We start from the raw sequence: 13,541 nt of genomic DNA, 5'->3' as shown, positions 1-13,541 counted from the left end.
GAGCAACTTGTCTCCTCAGTCCCCAGACGTTTACAGACTGTTGTAAAGAGAAAAGGGGATGTCTCACAGTGGTAAACATGGCCTTGTCCCAACTTTGAGATGTGTTGTCGTCATGAAATTTAAAAATCACCTAATTTTTCTCTTTAAATGATACATTTTCTCAGTTTAAACATTTGATATGTCATCTATGTTCTATTCTGAATAAAATATGGAATTTTAAAACTTCCACATCATTGCATTCCGTTTTTATTTACAATTTGTACTTTGTCCCAACTTTTTGGAATCGGGGTTGTATATGGGAACACGTTTGTCCATAGTGAGATTGGGGAAAGGAAGCACTTGTCAATCATTCCAGGTTCATATATCGATTGGCTCATCTGCTTGCTTTTCTTTTTAATTGGAGGTTCTTTTGGAGGATTTCTGAGTGATAAACACAGGCAGGTCTGGAGCAGGTGCTTTCACTTCATGCTGACTTTGACCTGTGAATTCATGAGCCTTGGACTTGTGAGCCAAAAGAAAACAAATGAGCAGGGATCTCTTTAGTTAGTAAGAAAGGAAGAAATGCTAATTTTGTCTTTTGCCTCACTGTTTTCCGACTCTTACTTGGTGCACATCTGGGGGGAAAAAACAAAACAAAAAAAACTACCACCTTGTCCACAAACGTGCTTCTATTGTTTTTTTTGTGTGTGTCTGTCTGTTAGTATTTTCCTTTTAGCGATGTTGCTGCTATAAAGGTGCTAAACAAGTTGTGTAAAACCATAAAAGCCTCCACTAAACTGATTTCAACAGCTTCAACACTCACCTTCATATTCATCATCATTGTGTAAATGACTGTCATCAATTACATTGAGCAGTCTGAGGACAGGCGTAGGCAGCAGAACCAAGTCGTCGATGTGAGGAGCTGAGAACAAAGCAGTTTTCTTATTCACGTTACCACATATCTGGGTTTCTGAGTCAAGCCAGGTACACACTGTACAAGTCTAACAGATATTATCTGGGTGACAAATCATGCTGAATGGTTAAAGATCTATACAGTTATGTTATATGGACACGAGTGTTTTACTGGGAAATACGCCACTCGTACTTTTCATACGAGCTCCATCTGGGACACGGAGAACCAAAACCGTGACGTAAATCTCTGTCACTTGTGAGGAAATCGATGAATTGTTTTGATAAATTTGGGTACTTTCTTTGTGAAAGTGTCGATATAATAAAAAGAAAATCACACATTGGCTTGAAGATACAAAGTTGATCTTGTGTTACATCACGGATCTGAGTGACATGTTTAAATACAGTGGTGCTTGAAAGCTTGTAAACCCTTTAGAATTTTCTATATTTCTGCATAAATATGACCAAAAACATCAGATTTTCACACAAGTCCTAAAAGTAGATAAAAAGAACCCAGTTAAACAAATGAGACAAAAATATTATACTTGGTCATTTATTTATTGAGGAAAATGATCCAATATTACATATCTGTGAGTGGCAAAAATATGTGAACCTTTGCTTTCAGTATCTGGTGTGACCCCCTTGTGCAGCAATAACTGCAACTAAACGTTTCCGGTAACTGTTGATCAGTCCTGCACACCGGCTTGGAGGAATTTTAGCCCATTCCTCCGTACAGAACAGCTTCAACTCTGGGATGTTGGTGGGTTTCCTCACATGAACTGCTCACTTCAGGTCCTTCCACAACATTTCCATTGGATTAAGGTCAGGACTTTGACTTGGCCATTCCAAAACATTAACTTTATTCTTCTTTAACCATTCTTTGGTAGAACGACTTGTGTGCTTAGGGTCGTTGTCTTGGTGCATGACCCACCTTCTCTTGAGATTCAGTTCATGGACAGATGTCCTGACATTTTCCTTTAGAATTCGCTGGTATAATTCACAATTCATTGTTCCATCAATAGCGGCAAGCCGTCCTGGCCCAGATGCAGCAAAACAGGCCCAAACCATGATACTACCACCACGTTTCACAGATGGGATAAGGTTCTTATGCTGGAATGCAGTGTTTTCCTTTCTCCAAACATAATGCTTCTCATTTAAACCAAAAAGTTCTATTTTGGTCTCATCCGTCCACAAAACATTTTTCCAAGAGCCTTCTGGCTTGTCCACATGATCTTTAGCAAACTGCAGTCGAGCAGCAATGCTCTTTTTGGAGAGCAGTGGCTTTCTCCTTGCAACCCTGCCATGCACACCACTGTTGTTCAGTATTCTCCTGATGGTGGACTCATGCACATTAACATTAGCCAATGTGAGAGAGGCCTTCAGTTGCTTAGAAGTTGCCCTGGGGTCCTTTGTGACCTCGCCGACTATTACATGCCTTGTTCTTGGAGTGATCTTTGTTGGTCGCCCACTCCTGGGGAGGGTAACAATGGTTTTGAATTTCCTCCATTTGTACACAATCTGTCTGACTGTGGATTGGTGGAGTCCAAACTCTTTAGAGATGGTTTTGTAACCTTTTCCAGCCTGATGAGCATCAACAACGCTTTTTCTGAGGTCCTCAGAAATCTCCTTTGTTCGTGCCATGATACACTTCCACAAACGTGTTGTGAAGCTCAGACTTTGATAGATCCCTGTTCTTTAAATAAAACGGTGCCCACTCATACCTGATTATCATCCCATTGATAGAAAACACCTGACTCTAATTTCACCTTCAAATTAACTGCTAATCCTAGAGGTTCACATACTTTTGCCACTCACAGATATACAATATTGGATCATTTTCCTCAGTAAATAAATGACCAAGGATAATATTTTTTGCCTCATTTGTTTAACTGGGTTCTCTTTATCTACTTTTAGGACTTGTGTGAAAATCTGATGACGTTTTAGGTCATATTTATGCAGAAATATAGAAAATTCTAAAGGGTTCACAAACTTAAGCACCACTGTAATACTGGCTGGCTTTTTTTTCATGGTATATCAGATATATTCCATTCAGCTCGCATGATACGGAACGAGTCGAAGACGAGTTAGCTGAATGGAACATATCTGATATACCATGAAAAAAAGCCAGCCAATATTATTGAAACATGTCAGTCAGATCCGTGATGTATTTCGTATGAAAAATGCGAGATTTTCAACACAAGGTCAACTTTGTATCTTCAAGCCAACGTGCGATTTTCTTATTATACGTGCTGCTGGGCGAAGTTTGTTTTGCCTCTTCTTTATTTTGTTATAACAGCACGTATAACATTTAAGTGGTTTATTTACTGACACATGCCAAGATCTTTTCGTTTTTGCTGCTCACAGCATCCTGATAAAGAAATACCCCATAGCCGAGTACGCTGTTGCTATCGCGACGAGCGTATCTAGACAGCTAATCGGTCATCTCTGCTCTCCACACACTGAAATCTGGACTAATTCTCAACACTGATCCGTAATAGCCAAATCAGGGGTCATCACCAGACTGCACAGTGTACACCTGCGCTAAAGCATCACGCCTTTATAAGGCTTAAATGACTCATTCATACCAAAAGGAATACTGAAGAAGGGGCTGATGAGTGCAGCTTCGGCTGTGCTTCTGCAGTTTGGGTTGTGGTGAAGCATGCTGATGAGAGAAAAGGAGAGAAGACGCAGACATGACATTACATCTATACACAACTGTCGGCGGGTTATAAGAGGGTTTTTTGAGGTGCTGTCTACCTTTTGATGAGATCTCTGAGATGGTAGACGGGGATAGCAGGGTACACCACAGAATTGCTTGAGAAGATATGATCCACTATTGCAGAACTGTTGTCCTGCAGAAGAACAGGGTATACACCAATCTGTACTCATTACCTACAGTACTGTGCAAAAGTATTGGCACCCTGCTTTCTTTTTCCATATAAACTTTTTTTTTTTTTAATCAAGTCAGTACAATGACAGGGCTCGACATTAACAGTAGCCCGATTGCCCGGGGCAACCATTCAATAGATTCGGACAACCAGACTCTCTGATCGGGCAACTACCCAAATATGTCAACTTACGTGAAAACCGATGTTTATTCATTCATATTATGATGAGATTCCATCATGATTTGCGATTGTTTGACTCGGAAAGACCGCGTCCATGTCATCATTACGGGATGTTCAGCAACTAGCGGAATTCACATTTGCACATCGCGGGCTCGCAGTGCAGTTTCCCATTGCTAATAATTATCGTGTAGTGCATATTCAGTGTTCTATTCAGACCTTCCAGGATTTCGCGATGTTGCGATTTGCAACTTCAACGCAACTTCAACCAATCCCCGCAAACTCAGGGCGGTGTTGCAATTATATCCAATCACCGCAACGTTCCCGCAAATTTGACCAATCCTTGGCGTCGTCTTGAGGTGACGTTGACAAACTACCTTCCGCCTTACTTCCGTGTATACGTTCAAGAGAAGCAGCATGTGCGAGTCAGTGTTTATGTAGGCTTAAATTCTGTTACTGAAAGTGTGTTATGTTTACAGTGAAGGACTGTGTGCACTTTACATTTTTTTTTTTTTACTTAATACAAGAAATTAATGGATGCCAACATTTTTGCCAAAATGGTATTTTATTTTCCATTGTTTAGGCAGCTTCAGCATGATACTCTGAGATTCTGTTCAAATTGTTTTTTTTTCTTCTATGAAGCCTGAGCCATTTATTTTATTAGTTTATAATTATTGTTTAATTTAGTCTTCAGGAGAGACTGCCTGCACACAGTACTAGTATTAATAGTTTTTTTTTTTCTTACATGAAAGCTGAGGCATTTATATTATATTTTAAGGTAACTTCATGTTGTGCTGTGAGGTTCTCTGCACTTTAACTTTTAAACCAACAGGTGCATTTGGATAAGTAAAGCCTATTTTTCTGCATTTTTGTAGTCCTGCTAATCTTTTATATTAGTAAAGTTGTTTATAGGACCATTTCTCAGTGTCTTTGTTTTTTTAATCAATAGTTTTTCAGTAATAACTTAATATTTAACATATCACTCAATTTTAATCACAAAAAGAGAATATCGCAACAATTTCTCGCAACTTTCACTTCCTCCCGCAATGTAATCGCAACAAAAACCTAAAAAAAACACCGCAACTTTCAGCGCAATTTTTTGGAAAACCCCTCGCAACATCAGACATTTTAGCCCGCAACAATCACAAAAAAGGCCCGCGAAATCCTGGGGGGACCGATTATTGGTATGTCCTTCACTACATGACTAATTACTGCATTACTCGCACGGGGCGCTAGTGTCAATGCTTGTTGATACAGACAGCGTCTGAGAAGGTTGAATAATAAATTTAAAAAAAAATAATATGTAATATTCGGGCAACTATGTTCTGAGTTTGGGCAACCAGATTTCTACAAATGGTTGCCCGAATGGGCAACCATGTCTCAGAGTTAACGTAGAACCCTGTACAAAAACATTTTAGGAGGTCCAAACATTCATTTTTTTTTCCCCAGCACAAAATTAGACGTTACAGGAAAACCGTTTGTATCTGAGCAGTGTATTACATAAAAGAGCACTTTTCAGATAAAGAAAACATAATGAAGGCTGCTGGGTTTTGGTGAAAAATGAAGCAGCGAGTGTGACAAAGTGTCCAGAAGAACTGTGGCTGGTTCTGTAAGATGCTCAGTCAAACCTACAGCTCATTTCCTTATAAAACTGCACTCACTGTACCTGAAACTACTAATTTTTTTTTTTAACCAAAGGGTCGTCTCACACCAAATACTGACTTTGTTTCATTTATTATGGTTTATAGTATTTTTTTTAAAACGTTGAAACATTTCATTTTCATTATTTTGAAGCCATTTTTGGTCGACAGCATTTCTTTACATGTGCCTAAGACTTTTGCACAGGACTCTATATGTAGCCTATCCGAGCCACTGAGCATCTCAATAAAAGCTATTTCCTTCTCATTAAATAATTCCACCCCGAATCTTTGACTTGCAAGTGACGTCAAAGCAAAATAGAAACCCGGATGTCGGCCATATTGGTGGCTATACAAAAATGCAGGGTCAAGCGACATTCTATACAAAACAGTCACGCGTGCACAACTCTCTGTTTTCCCACTGCTTTAAGCGTTCTTTTACCGCGAGTTGGCCTAGTGGTTAGCGTGTCCACCTCTTGATCGGGAGATCGCGAGTTCTAATCACGGTCGGGTCATACCAAAGACCATCATAAAAATGGTACCTACTGCCGTCTGGCAAGGCATGCTGCAATACAGATGTGAGTGGGGAGTCAAACTCTCGCGGTTACCAGAGGACCAGCCCCCGACTGTAACCCTAGTAATAGGTGAGAGGCCGAGGGCTATGGAAACGGAGATCGGCACCACCCTATGCGCCACATCGCATGGGAAGGACTTGTTTTTTTTTTTGGATAAACGTTCTTTTAGCTACGCCATATCTTCATGCTGTATATGGTTGAGGTCACAACAGTACTCGAGACCGTGGCACGTTCCGATTTTTCAGAATTCTGTCCGCGATTCAGAAAGAGGACGAGGAAACTCTGAGGCTTCGTACGGAGAGGAGAGGAGACGAGCACGGCTGAACAGCATCTACAGGGCTGATCTAACAGAGGCTAAAACCAAAACAGCTCGTGCTTGCAGTGATTATTTTATCTCAGGTGAGATTCAAAGGCTTTCTCGATAATATCATGGAAGAATTTGACTGTGTGTTGATAGAATTTTGCTATAAAATGAGCGTTCTCTTGTCGTGGTTCACTCGGTCGTTGTTGTAATTTTAACACATGTATTACTGTTTCGCTTCTAGGAGCGCCAGCAAAATTATACGATAGAAACAATCCAGACTGGCCACCCACTCAGAACATGGGCCGTCTTTCGTCCAAGGTCGGACTTGATTGTTTGGCAGCCGAACCAGATAGATCGCAATATCTGGGTACTCGATGGACGGTAGAAGTGTCTTATCTTCAGAAAAGTCAGACTTTTTTAAATAATATGGGTCAAAACCATAAATATCTACCATTTCTTTGTATCAAATCTTTGCTCGAGCGTTCAAATCGTGGTAATACTGAGAAGATTCAGCACTGTTTACGGACGCTTTCAGCGGCTGCCGTCCTCGTTGCTTTGTATATCCACCATCATGGTGGACGCTCATGACGTAGCACATTTTGATCACGTTTTTGCAAGTCATCTATAAAGTGGCTCAGAAGCTGCACCTTAAGGAAAAGACACACAGCTGAAATATTCTGACTGGGCGGAGTTTATTTCCAGGCCAGATAAAAATAAAGACACCATAAACTGCTGAAATTAGATAACCCAATTTCATGGTAATACTGCACATCAGTTTTCACGTGCTTTTTCCTTGATATCGCCACATAACTTTCGGTCAACAAACATTACAGACTGCACCTTTAACGCTCATAACTGGCATCTACAGCAGCGTATCGATGCTGGCTCACCTTCCATTCCTGAGACTTGACGGTTTCTTTTAGTTTCATTCCTGAGAACATTTCCAGCAGAATGACGCCCAGACTCCACAAATCCACAGCAGTGGTACAGCCCGAGTCTCCCTCCAGTCCTGCCTGAGCCAGCGAGTTCTGCAGCTCAGCCTCGGGCGCTCTGTACCCATCTGTCTGGATGTACTTCACATCCTGAAAGAAAGAAAGGAAGGAAAGAGAGAAGGAAAGGAAAGGAAGGAAGGAAGGAAGGAAGGAAGGAAGGAAGGAGAGAAAGAAGGAAGGAGAGAAAGGAGAGAAGGAAGGAAGGAGAGAAGGAAGGAAGGAGAGAAGGAAAGGAAAGAAAGAAAGAAAAAAAGGAAGGAAAGAAAAAAAGGAAGGAAAGGAAGGAAAGAAAGAGAAAGGAAGGAAAGAAAGAGAAAGGAAGGAAAGAAAGAGAAAGGAAAGAAAGAGAGAAAGAGAAAGAAAGAAAGAAAGAAAGAGAGAGAGAAGGAAGGAAGGAAAGAAGAAAGGAGAGAAAGAAAGAAAGAAAGAAAGAAAGAAAGAAAGAAAGAAAGAAAGAAAAGGAGAGAAGGAGAGAAAGAGAAAGAAGGGAAGGAGAGAAAGAGAAAGAAGGGAAGGAAAGAGAGAAAGAAGGGAAGGAAAGAGAGAAAGAAGGGAAGGAAAGAGAGAAAGAAGGGAAGGAAAGAGAGAAAGAAGGGAAGGAAAGAGAGAAAGAAAGGAAAGAGAGAAAGGAAGGAAAGAGAGAAAGGAAGGAAAGAGAGAAAGAAAGGAAGGAAAGAGAGAAAGAAGGAGAGAAAGAGAGAAAGAAAGGAAGGAAGGAAAGAGAAAGAAAGAAAGAAAAGAAGGAAGGAGAGAAAGAAAGAAGGAAGGAGAGAAAGAAAGGAGAGAAAGAAAAGAAGAAAGGAGAGAAAGAAAAGAAGGAAGGAGAGAAAGAAAGAAAGAAGAGAAAGAAGGAAGGAAGGAGAGAGAGAAAGAAGGAAGGAAAAAGAGAGAGTCAGAAACAACGGCTGATGGCAAGTTGTGCTCCTTGTACGTAATGAAAAATGACACGTCTCCTCCAAATGATTAAAGAGACACTGAGATCGTCATGCTTTTTAGATTTATATCTTAAACCCATCCACGGCATACACGTTTTATTCTGGAAGATTCTGGTCCCGGCTTTCTGTCTTTCCTGTGCTTCAAACGTTTACACGATTCGCGATTATATCTGGAATCTTTATTTTTCAAGAAATCCCCAGCGATGGAGTTTTTTGATGTTTCTCCTAGACACACGCACCATTTATAAGCTGTTCAGTGTCACAAATATGACATCACGGGTCTGAGGCCTAACTGTGTTCTTCAGAGACGTCAAATTACACAAATATAGCCCAGGTCTGACCTCATGGCCACGGGCCCATGATTAACATGATCTCTTATTACCAGATCCTATTTAGTCTGCAGAGCCTGGCATGTTCGATTTAACCCAGCTCTTCACTGCTTTTACTGATGGCAGGGATTAAAACCAGGCCTCCCCTGGGGACGGGATTGCTTACATAGGTGTCAGGAAAGGGTGAGTGATGGGGAGCACCATGCACATTTCAGACCTCCCCGACCCTGAGGGGCAAAACAGTTCCCACCCATCACTCTGAAAAGAGTCCAACTCTGCTGCCAATTCCTGCTTATAACTTTTATGTATCTGCTTTCAACCACTAATTACTAACATCTTGACTGCTCCCAAGTCCTATTTCTTCCAGTAGACGGCAGCCAGATGCGATGTAATATTACGAAATTGCAATATGGACCATGCCCTGGTGCCATTTTTTTTTTTTTTACACCACCCCCAGCGACTATTTACTTGCACTAGTGGGTACCCACAGTTCTTCAGTGCTTTTCCTGAGTAATGCATGACTGCTTCCAATTGCTGGGTTTCAGTCACGTGACTTTTCTTAGCGGTTTCACGTCCGGTAAAACAGCTGGAGGTCTAAACGGCTGCCGTAGTGCAAACAACTAGCGAAAACTTATCAGAGTACGCTCGTAATCTAGAAGCCGCTGCTCGCTTTAGATATATTCAGAAGATTGCTATGTGCAGTCTGGGAAAGAAGGATTTGTCATACGATCTCGAAAACTACCCTTCAGTCGAGTTCCCGACATCTCGAACTATCTGGTGTTGCAGACGTCCTTCTACACCGCAAAACAGATGAAAGCGTGGAAGAGTATGGAGGCTTATAACTTTTTTCTATGTGGCTGGGTAAAGAACCTCGGGATCAAGTCGCTGCCGAATGAACCCTGGATTGTTTTTGCCCATCTAAGTTTTTTTTTAAGCTTAACGTTCGCGTCTTTACGACGACGTGTAAAACAGTTGGCTTGATTCTCACTTGTGTTGGCTCTTATCTCTCAGGTAAATCATTCACAAAGATCATCAGAAACCCCTTTAAAGACCTGGATCTTAGTTAAACAAGACGGAGAAGTGATCACGGCGCATTGTAACTGTACGGCTGGGGAAGAATTTTGTCGCGACCTTCATGCATATGGACTTTGTGAGGAGTAAACAAAGAAACAGCTGGGGACTTTAGCGCTTCGTGACTAAAAAAAGTACCATAAAATAACGACACATAGCAAGAAAAGTCCTTGGAAAGCACTAAGGCCATGGCTGAGAGGGAGATCCAAACCTTTCACCAAGTGAAACTCGAGCATGCTTCGACTCGGCTCCCTTCGATTTCAGTGAGAGGTTCAAAAGCCACCTTTCTCGACGTCTTTGTGAAATCCTGCGTTCGTTCATCCTTTTTTTTTTTTAATTAGTTCACGAGGAACCCTGAAGAAACTTATCAGTTTCACGGTTTGATCAATTCAGACAACCTAAAACAACGCCAGCATAAGGCATTTTTCACGCGAGCAGTGCACCTTCTCCGTACAAACGCTTGGTCAACTGAGCTTTGGTAGACCACCAGATAAAGTTCTGAATAACTAACGAGGCGGATGTGACGTCACCTGAAACCCAGCAATTACGAGATGTTGATAGCTTAATCAGGCCCAGCTGTTCTGTAGTTTTACACAGGCAACAACCCAAGTCCTAATTACTTTGCCAGGAAAATCTAGGCCAAAGTCCTGGATTGGCACGGCGGCAAGTAAATAGGAGTTGGAAGGATAATCAGACCTTGCATACTGTAGGTCCCGATGGGAGTAAAAGGATTAAGAAGACATTTATGTCTGATAGTGGAGGTTCCATGTCCACATCTGAATTTCTGTAAAGCTGAGCTTTTCACTACGTTCAGACTGCAACCTGAAACGACCCATATCCGATTTGTTGTGAAATCCGATTTGTTGTTAGGCCGTTCACATTACCAATTATATGAGACTTGTATGCGATCCCCAATATGAATGGAAAACGACCCAAAAGTGTCCCGCGTGCGCAAATTGACACGTAATAAGCACATCTACGTAATACGTAAACAAAAAAAAAAAAAGCGCACTCTTCAAGTTTAAAGATTTTTTTTTTGTTTAATTATCTGGTTCAAGTGTGAGGTCTCGTGTGTGTTTTTGTTTCTGAACTGAAATGAAAACGTGTAGCCTGGTAACGAGGGTTGACTCCTAAATGTCTCTCTAATTTCTATATAAGTGCACTACATGTTACTAGGAAGTACTGGATTTTTAAACTCTATACAGTGCACTCGAGCTTCAGTAGGCAGTCATTTGGGATACGGCCGCTGTATTACCAAACTCTTAATTCAGGCTTAATAATTTGCACGTATTTATTTCGTCATATTAATAAACTTTTTCTACATTTTTATAAATATTTATTTAGATTGTTTATAGCCAGCTGAATTCTGCAACTTCTCTCAGCGCTGGCTCAAGGTGCAGAAACACCAGTGCAGTTTGCTATGGAGATGAGGCGAGACCTGGCGATGTGGTTTTTGTGGCGGCGGCGGAACTCGCACAATAATCTGATTAATGTGGGCAGCAGAGTACCGTATTTTCTGGACTATAGAGCGCACCTGTATATAAGCCGCATCCGCTCTATTTAAAAAAAAAAATTAAAAAAAAGATATACAAGCCGCACCGGGCTATAAGCCGCAGATATCTATGTTGAACAATTAGATATTTACTGCATGTACAGAACGATTTTGTACTGTAAATGCACATGTATGTACCTGAACAGATTCTTTCCGAACAGTGCCTTTTAACACGGCAGCAGCTTTGCTGATTAAAACGGAACAGAACCAAGAGAAAATAACCGGTATTTATTTACCTTCATTTCTCCTGTGTTTGAAACCACAAGTCACTTTAATCATCTTCGCTGGATTTGAAAATAATTACCAGTTAGTAATTTGTCGTGCGTGTTCTATCTGCTAAAGATCTGCTAATTCTTCTTTGCATTGATTTTTCGTCTATCTTATTTTTGATTCTACTTCCGGTTAGAGCGCCCCTAGCGGTGGAAGAAAAATCCACAGAATAGCCGCACCTTTGTATAAGCCGCATGGTTCAAAACCTAGGAAAAAAGTAGCGGCTTATAGTCCAGAAAATACGGTAATGAGACCGAAGGTGTCAAATTACTGGAAATTTCCAGAACAATCTTATAATCTTGTAATACAGGATGGTTTAAGTTATAAATCAGTTATAGAAACTGTTTTATTTAATCAGGCTAACAGATCAACATCCAGGTCCCTACCAAATCCACCATTAGCTTGATCAATTCTATAAAAGTCTATTTAAATTCTGAAAACTGTACAAATGTTGTTGTTTTCCACCAAAGAGGCGGGATTAGCCAACGCAGAATAGTGACGTTTGTCTCTTGTTGATGACGTGTAGGTCACATGAATGCGACCTGTCCGGTCAGACTGCAGTCGCATGTGAAAATATCGGATATGCATCGGATTTAGGACCACATATCCAAGCGGCCTGGGTCGCATGTGAAAAAATCGGATCTGTGTCGTTCAGATTGTCAATAACAAATTGGATACAGGTCGCATATGGGCCAAAAAAAAAAATCGGATATGGGTCGTTTCAGGGTGCAGTCTGAACGTAGTCTTTGTGACTTGGCTGAAATTAAGATGGTTTGGGTTTCAGAGTCATCAAGCACAAGGTAGCCAGGATGACTAGGGATATTCAAAATTATGGTTTTTGAAACCGGGGTGGGGGGGGTGGTTTAGTGCACACGAACTAAAACAATAATTCTGTGTGATCACAATTAAAATTCATTAAAAACAAATAAAATGTAAAACTTAAAGCATAAACGAGCTCTAATTTTAAACAGCAGCAGAGTGAGCTGAAAGTAGCCTGGTGTTTTGATTCACCACAGAGAAAAACCCGAGTTTGTGATTCAACTCTGAGTCACACTTCAGTTGCATAAAAATAAACTTCAGAGATGACTTGCAACTCGTTCTTCAGAACTCTTGACTTGACTTTGACTCATCATCAATCTACTCATTAAGCCATGACAAAATTGTATTTCCGGGACCAAGCCTCGTCTTTTCAACATGCCACAGTGCTGTGTCCCTCGCTGTCTGAATATATTAGTCTAAAAATAGTAAGCAATTACCATGAAGGAAAACATCTACTCATTTTTCATACGTATAAAATGTAACGTCTCCTAAATAAACAAATAAATAAATAAAATTTTAAACAAAGAAAAACGAGATGAGAGGGTGGGACAAACAGTGGTGATCAGTGACGCGTGCTGAAAAGTCACTAGATTTGTCACTTGGCTTTTTTTTTGGTTTAGTGAATTAAATGTACTTAATTCACTTAAAAAAAAGTCTAGCGACAAAGTCTCTCTGTTGGCAATACTCAAGAGGCATTCAGCCCAGAAATGGCTACTGACAGACTTAAAAAGTGCATATCACGGGTAAATTCAGGAGCAAGATCAATGTAATTCTCCTATTTTATATTAAACTTTGGTTAAATATCTGTCACATTCTGCATTCTCTGCAATTTTTTTTTACCTTGCGCAATACCAGAAAAATTCAGTTGAAATCAAGCCATTTGAGGTGAATTGGTCCGCCTCTGAAAAAACTTGGCGTTTGGATTTCCCGGCAAACATTGATTTTCGTGACGTCGCATGTGGGACGCCTCCCTCTGAATCCTACGTCAGCGCTGGTTTCTTTATGAGAAAACGACCTGGTGGTTTTCTGCAAATTTCTTCAACGTTATCGCGTAATTATTAAAATGGTTAACAGATGTATCGTAGGAGGGTGTAGCGACACCAA

General features: G+C 40.7%; 1 protein-coding gene across 2 annotated transcripts in view; it reads right to left on the bottom strand.

The window, feature by feature from the left end:
• Positions 1–13,541, bottom strand: part of uhmk1 (U2AF homology motif (UHM) kinase 1) — a 65,911-nt gene that overhangs the window by 22,230 nt on the left and 30,140 nt on the right. For both annotated transcript variants that reach the window (XR_009654585.1, XM_060920032.1), the window contains exons 3-6: positions 7,360–7,551; positions 3,646–3,740; positions 3,474–3,550; positions 803–901 (exon numbers count right to left, since the gene is read on the bottom strand). Coding sequence is in view for 1 of the 2 variants with exons in the window: in XM_060920032.1 (XP_060776015.1) it covers positions 803–901; positions 3,474–3,550; positions 3,646–3,740; positions 7,360–7,551 (463 nt within the window). In the remaining variant the exon portion in view is untranslated. The remainder of the gene's footprint in view (positions 1–802; positions 902–3,473; positions 3,551–3,645; positions 3,741–7,359; positions 7,552–13,541) is intronic.

Source organism: Neoarius graeffei, chromosome 4 (assembly GCF_027579695.1).
Source record: "Neoarius graeffei isolate fNeoGra1 chromosome 4, fNeoGra1.pri, whole genome shotgun sequence".
NCBI classification, from domain to species: domain Eukaryota; kingdom Metazoa; phylum Chordata; class Actinopteri; order Siluriformes; family Ariidae; genus Neoarius; species Neoarius graeffei.
This window is presented reverse-complemented; position numbering and strand designations above follow the sequence as displayed.